This window comes from Hirundo rustica, chromosome Z, assembly GCF_015227805.2.
Source record: "Hirundo rustica isolate bHirRus1 chromosome Z, bHirRus1.pri.v3, whole genome shotgun sequence".
NCBI lineage: Eukaryota > Metazoa > Chordata > Aves > Passeriformes > Hirundinidae > Hirundo > Hirundo rustica.
In genome coordinates this window covers 34717370-34729509 of record NC_053488.1, presented here as the reverse complement: position 1 = coordinate 34729509, position 12140 = coordinate 34717370, and the positions used below count along the sequence as shown (strand labels likewise).

General features: G+C 37.0%; 1 protein-coding gene across 6 annotated transcripts in view; it reads left to right on the top strand.

Annotated features, from left to right (window-relative positions):
* SLC24A2 (solute carrier family 24 member 2) overlaps positions 1-12140 on the top strand; it is a 115707-nt gene that overhangs the window by 71419 nt on the left and 32148 nt on the right. For 3 of the 6 annotated variants that reach the window (XM_040090306.2, XM_040090305.1, XM_058424090.1), the window contains exons 5-6: positions 3819-3869; positions 11309-11404. In XM_040090306.2, the coding sequence (XP_039946240.1) occupies positions 3819-3869; positions 11309-11404 (147 nt within the window). The remainder of the gene's footprint in view (positions 1-3818; positions 3870-11308; positions 11405-12140) is intronic. The other 3 variants (XM_040090307.2, XM_040090308.1, XM_058424091.1) reach the window with 1 other exon arrangement.

Genomic DNA, 12140 nt, shown 5'->3' with positions numbered 1-12140 from the left:
AGCAGTAAGTGCCCATGGCTGGGCATGTGTCCAGCCTTTCCTTCACCAGCAGCCCCAAGCCCTTCTCAGCAGGGCTGCCTCTCCATCTGTTCATCCCATGGCCTGTATTGGAACCAGGGATTGCCCCAACAGGTGCGGTGCCTTGCACTTGATCTTGTTAATTCTCATTAAATTCCCATTCCCATTTGTCCAGGTCCCTCTGAATGACACCCTGTCCTTTGGATGTGGCAACTGCATCACTTAGCTTGATATTGTCTTCAGACTTTCTGAGGATGCACTTGATCTCCCCTGTCAATGGGATGAAGTTGATGAGATTTTAAATAAGACTGATCTCAGAGGGACACCACTCACTGCCAGCGTCTATCAGGACTCTGAGCCGTTGACCGCTACTCTCTGAATGTAACCATCCAGTCAACTTCTTTGCACTAAAGAGATCCATCTCTCTCCAGCTCCAGAGGGAGCATGAGGGGATCATCTGTAGCTCTTCCCTTGTCCATTGATGTAGTCACTCCATCATAGAAGGTCACTAAGTTGATCAGGCAGGACTTTTCTGTTGGTGGAGCCATGCTGGGTGTCTTGAATGTAATTTGAAATCACAAATAACATAGCCCCATTAACCAACAATATTTTTTGTTTGCTTTGATGTGGTGTGACACCTACGAACACAGTAGAGAATAATTGGTAGTAAGACAAAGTTGCTGTAGTACTTCAGGAATGTCAGCCAGGATTACCAGGAACCTTCTATTCTTTTCTGGTGTAAAAGTATGTAGAAGGGAGCAAATTAATTCAGTGACTCTGTAATGGTTGGGGATCAGCTGTTAAGCTGCCTCTGCATCCTCTTTGTTTCATGTGACCAGCAGGGAAGCAGGTGCTGGCTGTCATCCAGTCTGTCTACTCTGACCTCACCATGAGAATTGCATAGCATGTTCACAAAAATGGAATTGTCAAATTTTAATTGTATTGGATTTGGGGATAATTTTGCAAGTACCCTTTCAATTCCATTTCAATTCCATTTTAAATAAGTTTATTTCTAGAGCTGTGAAATTTTTCCAATACAACTTTTTTGTTTTCTGAAAGGTACTTAATTTTCTGTTTACTTAAAGTTATATTAAACTGAATGTATCTTGGTATAACAGGAGAACTCAAAAATGAGGAGCAGATTTAGTCCAAACTTCACAACAGAAGTACCATATATTGGAAGCAGACTGTATAGAGGCAGATCTGCCAAGCAGCACTGACCTGAGTAATCTTAAAGCCCTCAAATATAATTTATGTGAATACATCCTGCTAATGTTTTCTTGGATTATTGTAGTGCATTGCAGTTAGTGGGCTGGTGATGGTATGAAGTGTACCACTCTGGGTATAGGACTATAAGCTTTAGAGACCATAATCTCACCAGCAAGATTAGAATTTTCCCAGAAATAATTTTGCTAACTGCAGGAATCAACCTTGTTTAATCCTTGCTGTGTTGAATTGCTGAAGTGCCCAGAACGTGATTATTATCAGCATCATGCACTGTCATGCATCACCTTGTTTCTCTTCTTTTGTGGTCTCTGTAAGGTCAGATCAACCCTTTTTATCTTTCTTGTTTGTCTTTTATCTCTAACTTCAGATGGGAAACAAATAGATTTAAATGGGATTGCCACTGTGTGAAATGTCCTGTCTTGCTGCCACCCCTCCTTTTTTTTTTTTTTTTTAATTTAGAATTCACAGTTGGTTTCCTCCAAAATCTCTTCTGTTTCATCTGCTGAGTCAGAACCCTCATGTTATTGTGTTAATTCTGAAGTTTGTTGCTGTGGTTCAATGTTCTTCTCAACTTCATTAATGCAGTCCGTCTCTGCCAACATTTTGTTCTCCACATGCCTCCATTTCTTTATTTACTCTTACGCTTCTTTTGACAGAATCTTTCTGGCATATGTGTTCCAGTCCTGTCCTCAATCTCCAGTGAATGCTTCAGCCCAGGTTCTAACAAAGCATGCCCCAGACACATGAAGACAAAGATCAGTGAGAATAAGTATAAGCAAAGGTGCTGCCTGTAGAATCAGCAAATACTGATCCCTAACTAAACAGGACAAGTAGATCCAAATGCTATATATAGGGAAATCTATATTGAAGTTATTGGGAGTTTTTTCCAGGTAAGGAAATTAAATCTTTAAGACGAAAGTTAGGATAGCATCACAATAGCTTCTTATATGTACTAGCAGCTACAAAGATTTTGTTGCAAGACTAAGAACATTTTTCCAAAACAGGATATACATTCTTTATTGCTGTAAAACAATATATTAGATTTGTCTTTTAATTACATTTTTCTTTGCTTTAAGAGAGACTTTATGTCCTATTCTATTTGGCTTACTTATGGGCAAGTAACACACTGCATTGTACTAGCAAGAGTATATGCATACTTAAAAGTTTCTTTATAATATGCCTATGAAAAATCATTACAATCCAATCATACTCACTAAAACAAAACAAAACAAAACAAAACAAACAAACAAAACCAAATAAAAAACACCCCAAAACAAAACAAAAAAACCCAATGATAATATCCTGTATGTTTTTGTTACATGGCATAGGGCATTCTCTGTCTCTGAAAATGATGTAAGATTCCTTTTTAAGATTTTTTAAATGTGTCTATCAAAGTGTAAGATTAGATATCACCACAGTATATTACAGTTAAAAACTAATAGCCAAGCCTCTACTGAAATTCACCTTCGTGAAAATTGTTGGAAAATCATCATGCCTCATCAAAAAACTAAATAATTGGATATCACTTTTGTATTTAATTGCTTAAGCTCTTTCATAAATATGAAAAGAAAAAAAGCATCATCAAACTGTTAAATATCCATTTTTTAATGGTTACATTCTGTCAAGGGTTGGATGCTCAGAAACTCAGTTGCAAAACTTTACATAAAAATGATGAGTGGTCATCCACAAATTCCTCAGTCAGATCTTTTACAAATTCCTCACTGAGCTTAATTTTTCATTTTCCTATTTTGTAGGCTTATATTAATTATTGTGTTTATACATATAATAACATATATGCCAAATGTTAAGAAAAAAACACTTCAATAAAAGGAGTGTAAAGCCACATCTGGAGTAAAAAGGTGATTTCATGCAAGCTTGTATCATACAGGAACAAATACGAGTATCCCTACAGACCAAGACCTCTGAATTCCATTATTTTTTTCTGTCCTGATAAAATATACTAATGCAATATGTTTAGATAGATTTAATGATTTAATTAATTTAGGTCTCATATCACCTGATGAAGCAAGTAACTTTTTTCTGATTTCACAACTGACAAGAGAGTGGTTAAATTAAGTAGCCTCTCTAAAGCCAGGCAACACCAGCACTGGTATCAAGACAGTGTTTGGGGGACAGCATTATGAACAGTTCCTAAAATTATGTGTTTTGAGACTTTTATGTTTAATTTGGATACAGAAATATTTGAATGTCTGACCTGGGGAATGATGAAAGAGCTTAATTTGCAAAATTACAACTTTTTAGGTACTCTCAAGGTTTATTATCTTTTCGAAATGTAAGGGCGTCGAATTGTCAAGAAACTTGAAAAGGCTAAATTTTAGATTTCAGTGCTTCTCCTGCATCTCACTTTAGCAAGTTTAACACTTTAGCTAAAGTCAATGACTTGTGAAATTTTGGAGGGGGAAAGCAGTGCCGTTTCTGTAATCTGTGTTTCGTTGTCCTGGAAAATGTTTTGCATAATCACTGTTCCAGTTTATGAAGCACATGAAAAAACATGTACATTTCTTGAATGTCTGCTGGTTCCTTATCTCTGTGTTTTTACTGTGATGTTATAGAGCTTGGATCATATGGAAACCTAAAATATTATGACACAATGACTGAAGAAGGTAAGAAATATTTTAGAATTGTTTGTATGAGCTTTTTTTGAAGTCCTCTGACCGTCTTTTATGTGTTTACATTTTTCCTTTGTTTTTCTTGGTCTTATTTTAATTTTTTCCATTTTTTGAATAACTCCTTTTTGCATGTCTTTATTGATGGCTCAATCAGTTACAACTCTTTTTTTGAAGTATTTGTTTTCAACATTTCAGTTCTGCTATTTCAGGTAAGGAAATACAATGGGATGCTTTTAGCAAAGAACATATGCAGAAACCATACTTGCAAATTATATGGCACAGTATAACATAGGTTGTAGGTGCTTATTTGATGCCGTATTTTACAATGAATTCAAGAAGAAGAATTAATTTATGGATTTTCAAATCACTGAGAATAATTGATAAGTGACTTCAGTTTACTGTATTATTGAAAAGTAAAAAATAACCTTTAAAAACTAGGCATGTTTATTCTTGGGATATTAATTGTACGCTTGATTGCAATGCAAAAAAATTTGCAGTTTGAAATCCTCATCCTAGCAATACAAGAAGGAAGTAATTAGGGCTCAGTGAAATCTCAGGAAATTTTTCTGCTAATTCAAAAGCATTGCAGCTCTTTCATACTAATTCAGGAAAGCAGTTAACTCTGTATTAAATTTCCAATACATGCTTTTTTGTCATAGTGCTGTCAACATTTCTACAGTTTGGAATTATCCCTGAACTGAGACTTGATTGTGTGTAGGATCAAGGCCTCTTGTCCGGCTCTCTGATTATAATGCCAGACAGATGTTTTTGTTAAGTTTAAAAATTAGAAGCTTGTTTGGGGATAGGGAAAATCTTGAGGCCCGTAGAAAAGTTAGCCACCTATTCCTCTTGGTTTTTAAGACAAATGCTGTATTTCTCTCTTTTAAAGACACAATTGCTTTCTAGTGTTGAGTAATCTTGAAGATTTTAAGAGAATCTTCATTACATGACTTACTCATGATAATTCCTCAGGGAGCATGGAAAGTGATAGCATCTATTTCCCTCCTTCTGTACCTGCTGTTGATACACCAATGTATCCATCTGGTTCTGGGACTGGTTGTGAGAGGTGGTTCCATGCACCTTTGCACCAGGTGTTGGAAGATGCTGTTCCCATCTGTGGTGGGCCTGAGCTCGTAGAATGATCTTGCCTCACTGTGCTCCATTGCCCAAATTAAGCATCTGCTTCGCAAGGGTGACATCAATATAAAATATGTGATGAAAGTAGATTTTAACAGGCAAACAGTGGTGTCTCTGTTGTTTAAACACACTTCTCAAGCACCTGTAAGGAGCCATTAACCTGGGCCACTCAATATGGCTACCAGAGGTAAAGTTTTTGTGGTATGTCTTATCTCAGTCTTCATTACAATCAAGATAAAAAGGTAATTTCTCATTGTAGCCTTAAACCTGGGTATGTTAAGATTTTTATTTTTTATGGTGAAGTATTAAATCTACTATTTCAAAAGTAGCCTTCTGAAATTCATAAATACTCTATTGACATCTAAATGTAGTTATTTGTAGGGAAACACCTGTTGCAATATAATACATACATATATGTATATTATTACTGTACCTATGCAGAAGTAATGCTTTTAATATTCAATGTCATCTCAGAATGCATTTCTCATGAATAAACAATTCAGGACTATACTGTAGCAACAGGGAAAATCCAGTAGCAGAAATAAAAAGGAAGCTCTTTGTCTTTAGAAACATTGACACTGACAAGGGTCTATGATGCAGTTTACCTTCTCAAATACAACCATCATCATTTTCACTTGTCTTTCACAAAGCAAGTAATGATGAGTATATCTCAGAGGTTGTATTTTGATCAAAGTGTACTATATTTCAGCTTTCTATTTGGATTTTCAGAAGTTTAATTGCTATCACGCTGCATCACACTTACTTGCCTTACCCATTTTCTTCTTTCTTTTCCTTTTTTTGACTGAGGTTTTTGTACCTTTTGCACAGCAACTTATTCATAGGAACACATAAATCCTGTTACAAATCCATTGATTTTTTTCTGATAAAGTACGTCCTTATGTCCTCAAGCCTGGACTGGAGATAAGGAATATTCTCTAGTGAGGGAACTCAGGTACATTTATTCTTCCGGCTGCATGAGAACAATCAGGGACAAGAATTAATGGTTAAACTGTAACACACAATCAGATTTAGCCTAATGGCCAGAAAGCCATTGTGTTTCATGTATTAGAAACTGATTTCTATTGTTTTGATTGTTTCTCTTTTGTCTGAAAGTGACTTTAAATTAATTTTAGATTAATCAGGTCAAACTGAGAGAGTAAATGTGCCCTACAAGATGAGAAAAGACCCTTACTGTAATCTTGTGCTCCACTAATAGCCTACAACATGACAAAATTGCATGTGTTTTCATTTGATACTTCTGCTTGATCTTAAAGGAAAAAGCATGTAAAATGGATTTCTGGAATTGATGAGTAGTGACTTACTAGTTATGTTCCACGGCAGGTCATGAGCAGAATTAGTAAGTACAGTTCAGAGTGCTCAACAGCTGCAGATTTGACATGTTCAGACTCACGAAAGCTTGGCTAAAGCTACATAGATGCGGTAGTTTTCCTTTGATCACAGACTGAAAACAAGGCAAGTGGTAGAGTCTTGAATTTTTAAATGAGTGAATTCCTGAAGAATTGTTTTCACATCAAATCAGATATTTTTCTGACCCAGGGAGCCTGTAGGCTGCTATTTAGTTTGTAGATAAAGGATTGGCTTTTTAATGTATCGTTTATCAGAAGGAGAATCTCTGCCAGCTGATGCCAGCTGGAGTTAACTCATGCAAATCAATGCATATCTACATTATACAATACTGATTTGCTTGTATCTTAAAAAAAAAAAAAAAAAAAAAAAAAAAAAAAAAAAAAAAAAAAAGTAGTTTTAAGCTACCTTCTTTAGGAATCATCTGGCCTTGATCACCTCTTCCTTCTACTTCATTCTTTGCAAACTAATATGAGCTGCCAGATCTGTTGGAGTTCAGTGAACCTAGGTTAACTAAGAATTTTCTATGGCAATCTGTGTTATTTTAGGTCTGTGGAAGCATGCATTGTCATTCACCTAAACTCTCATTATACCAGCTGTTGTGAAAATCTCTTACATACTTAAACCATAATACGTAGGACAGTTCCAGAGGAAACATAGGCACCTCCTTTCTAGAAATAAGAACAGTGACATAAGATTCCTATCCTTTATTTAATGACACCTTCTAAAGACAAGAAAAAAGACATGAGAAAAGATCCATGGCTAAGACTGGCCTTAGTGGCTTTCTGAATATTGGAATGACTTAGATACATCCTCAGCTGGTCCTTTTTCTTGGTGGCTCTGTGCTTCCCCTTCAGTGAACAAGTTTTGATTTGGTTTAAAGCAGAAAAATGGTAGGGAAAGGGAGGGAGAGAGAGAGAGGGAGGAGGTATTTCTCTGCTGTCTTTTTACATTTCACTGTCTTCACGCAGGCAAGTACTACTGCTTTGTCAGTTTCATGGGTTTGATAGTTAATAATGTCTTTTAATAATTTCCTTGCACTTTTGTTACCTACATTGAGTGAATCTAATGGAAGGCAATGATGTAAAACAATGTAAACTGAACCATGCATCTATTGAGAAATAAAACACATTTTTCATTTCAAATGTTGATTTTAACTTCCATGACAGTGACTTAATAACTGTGTAACAATCTCCTGAATGAAAAGGTGTAACTTAAAATTGTTAAAAGTCAGTGTCAGAAATTCTTTCTAAATATGCTGGTAGGTTTCTGTAAATGTGAAAAAAATGGAGAACATTCAATTAAGCTAATCTAAACCAATATGAATCTTTGAGAAGATTCTTTTGAACTTATTGAGCTGATTTTCTTTTCAGTTCAATAGTGGCCATGTTTCTCTGTTAAGAAAACGTATAGAGTTTCACACAATCTCAAATAAAATACTAGAATATCTTTAGGTTCTTCATCATTTTAATTAATCTCTAAAACTGAATCTTTAATTGAAAGGTCCTACACTATCTTAGAATAGGTGGAGGAGACATGGATGACTCCACAGATATTTTTCATAAAATGTTTCCACTGCATCATTTTCATCGCTTGCATAAAATTCATTTATATATATGTGGCATCACAAGCTGAATTCTCAAACATGTAAAGCTGAGTTTGAGTCATAAAGCTATCACAATCCTTTAGCAAACTGAAACTGTATCAGGCACCTTTTAATATATACTCCTGTATAAGCATTTTTAAATGCCCCTACTCTTTCAAAAGAAATTAGGAACTTCCATGACTCAGAATTTTGGCTTAAAATATTTGGGGATAGGATTTGTAATTTTTTTTTTCTCTCTTTTATCTGCTGTCCCCCAAAAAATCCTGTTCTTTCTCTCACTCTGTCTTTCTTTAACTCATTCTTACTTCTTCCCTTCTATCTAGAATCTCTGCCTTTTACCCTGTGTGGTGAAATAATGAGATGCCTTGTTATTTATGATTGTGTTCTATGCTTACATACTGTTCTGCAGGCGTTTTACTCTGGGTGCCAAGACAGATAATATTTGCAAAATATTGTGAATTGCTAATTTGGGGAGGTTTTTTTAGAGCATGATGTGTTTTTGAAAAGGTAGGGACTGCAGAAAGAACAGTACTGCTTAATAAATATTTGTGGTATTATTATTAGTATCCAAGTGGTTTGCTGTTGCAAAATTAGTTCTACTTCCCAGCAAATGATAGCTACTAGTCCCTGTGAACTGCTCATATGCTTCTTCACATACAGAAGTGTGGATACAGGGGTTTGAAGCTTCCATTTCAAGGAGAGAAGAGAGGATTTCTTTCCTGATTAATGATTTATCCTTGTGTGTTTGGAATTTCTCCAAGTTTTTAGCTTGGCAACAAGTGACTGTTATCCAAATAACTGAATTAATTCATGACTTCTTTCTTTTATTTTCCACTGTTAGTCTTTTATATAATTCCATTGAAATATCTTCTGGTCTTAAGTCTGTGCTGGTTTTGCTGCAGGGACACCAACAGTTTTCAATGGAATTTTGTAACTGGAGATGAGGAATTAAAAGAGCTACAGTTCCTGCATTGAAATAGTATTTTTAATTAAAAAAATGTGCTGTAAAATATCCACCAATTACACTTTAAAAAATATTTTAAAACACTGAAAGTGCAATAGCAATCAGGATAAATCAGTAACGGCAGATATGTCAGCTTTCTACACATCATAGGCTGTCATAAGATGTCCAAAGAGTCCTTACATAGAAGGATCTAGCGAGGCGGAAAATGGTTTCATTTCACTTAATATTTGACATCTTTGACCTTGCCTTGTTTTACGGTACCATTTGGACACAGTGGTCAGTAAAGAGTGACAAAACCTGGGAGCTGTGGAGAGTGTGTTGCCCCAGATGTTGAGCTGCATGGTTAACTTCATGGGACATAAAAAATCCCCAACCTGGCAGATTTAGAAAAAAATTTACCTTTAGGAATCTTGATATGAAAATCATGTATTCTGGAGATTTCTTCTTCCCCTTCTGAATCACAGAATAACAGAATATGCTGAATTGGAAGGTACCCACAAGGATCATCAAGTCCAACTCCTGGCCCTGCACAGCACCATCCCCAAGAGTCACACCATGCGCCTGAGAGCACTGTCTAAATGCTTCTTGAACTCTGTCAGGCTGCTGCTGTGACCTCTTTCCTGGAGAGCTGGTCTGGTGCCCAACAACCCTCAGAGTGAAAAACCTTTCTCTAACATCCAACATAAACCTCCCCTGACTCAGCTTCAGGCCATTCCCTCAGGTCCTGTCACTGGTCAGCACAGAGATCTGTGTCTGCCCCCCCGTTCTCCTCACAAGGAAGGGTTGAAATGAGGTCTCCCCTCAAGTCTCCTCGTCTCCATGTTGAACAGACCAAGTGACCTCAGCTGCTTCTCATACATCTCCTCAAGGCTCTTCACCATCCTCATTTCCCTCTGGATGCTCTCTAACAGTTTCATGTCTTTCTCATATTGTGACACTCCAACCAGCCCCCAGCACTTGAGGTGAGGCTGCCCCAGCTCAGAGCAGAGGGGACAATCCCCTCCCTTGCCTGGCTGGTGATGTTGTGCCTGATGCACCCCAGGACAGGGTTGGCCCTCCTGGCTGCCAGGGCACTGCTGACTCGTGTTCAGCTTGCCAGGACCCCTAGGTCCCTTTCCATGGCACTGCTTTCCAGTGTCTCAGTTCCCAAGTCTGCCAATACATCCAGGGCTGCCCCATTCTAAGTGCAGAATCCAGCACTTTCTCCTGTTGAAATTCATGTTGTTGGTGATTGCCCAGACCCCTGATTTGTTAGGGTCTTTCTGCGGGGCCTCCCTGCCCTCAAAGGAGTCAACACCTCCTCCCAGTTTTGTGTGGTCTGTGGACTGCTCAGTATCCCTTCCAGTCCTACATGCAAGTCATTTATGAAGATGCTGAAGAGGAGAGGGCCGAGCATGGAACTGTGGAACCCCACCAGTGACAGGTCCCCAGTCTGATGTCACCCCATTCTCTATAACCCTTTGTCCCTGACCCAGTTGCCCAGACATCCCATGATGTGTTTATCCAGCCTTGGGCTGCACATTTTGGCCAGAAGGATCCTGTGAGACACAGTGTTGGAAGATTACTGAAAATCCAGAAGGATCAATTGGTTTCCATTGATCAACATGGTGTGTTACCTTGTCATAAACAGAAATCAGGTTTGATAAGGAGGACTTTCCCCTCATGAAGCCATCCTGGCTGTGATAAGTGACTGTATTGTCTTTCAGGTGTTTGTTTTTCAGTAACTCCCAGAAGAATCTTCTTCATAATTTTACTAAGCACTGAAGCTCACAGACACATAGATGAGTCCAACGTGATAAAACTGACGACACTCACTATAATGCAATATATGTGTTAATATGAAATTCTGTTCTACGGTACTACTATTGAGAACTGAAACTGTTTGTGTTCGTTTATCATATCTTGATTCATCTGTATTCATCTTCTGCTTTGGCTGAAATCTTATACCAGCACATTTATATGTGGAAATTTACTGACTTCTTCCAAAGAAAAATCATAGCTTTTGGTTTCAATTTCTTGTTCTCTGTGTTGCTGAATCAAGAAAATTTACAATTTTATTTACACACACACACACACACACACACACACACACACACACACAAAACAAACAAACAAAACAAAACAAAACAAACCCACCAAACAAACAAACAAAACCCAAACAAAAACAACAACAACAACAAAACACCAAACAAAACGCAACCCTGGATACAGGAACATGAGATAGTGTTTAATAGGATATCTGTGGTTTGAGAAGGAATTGAGATGGATTATCAGCAGTAATCTATGGAGCCTAAGCTATGGCAAACAAACTTGGCATCTCAAAATGGCTGCATTTTAATAGTGACAATGTTTTTATTTTAGGAAAGTTCAAGGAAAGGGCCTCAATTCTGCATAAGATTGCGAAAAAGAAGTGCCAGGTGGAAGACAGTGAAAGGCAGAATGGAGCTGCTAATCATGGTGAGTGCAGCATTATAAATTTATCACCTGTTCCTCAGAGTCTCTTTCACTGTTTTATTTTGTTTGAAAATTGTTCATCATTACTCTTGCCTGCATTACGTCTGCTATTTTAGTAAAAATACTCTGATTCTCTGTACCAAAGAGTATGAAATTTATGGATGGGACAAAAGTTAAATGCAAGAATAGAAAGCCGGTCAAGGCATATAGAAAGCCTTCTAGCATGTTGAAAAGAAAAAGCAAAGCTGATTTTGTGATTTTGAAGTGACAGAGAGGCAAAACTTCCTTGCACTATATATGCAAAAATTTAATTAATTTATTTCAATGCTCTAGTAGAATTTGTGTTTTATATGGTATCACCTTCGTCACAAAAAGCATTTAAATATTTAAGCACCTTCATATTTAAGATTTTATTTGTCTGTATATTACTTTCTAGAAGTCATTGAGGCCTATCTATGCTAATTGCGCAAAATTAACTTACTAGGGTTTCCATTAAGGCAAGAATTTATATTTTAGTTCCAAAATTCCTATGCTAAAGGAAAATCTGTACTATGACCTGTTTTACCTCATCGTATTAGTTACATTAGGAAACCAGATACAAATGTGCCCAATAAAATGTGAATCATTTTTACTTGACCCTTTTTCTGACCTTGTGTTATGTTTACATATTATTTGCTTCCAAAATCAGGTAGTCGGTTGGGACGGTCTGTTAATAAACCATGATGATGACTGGCTTAAG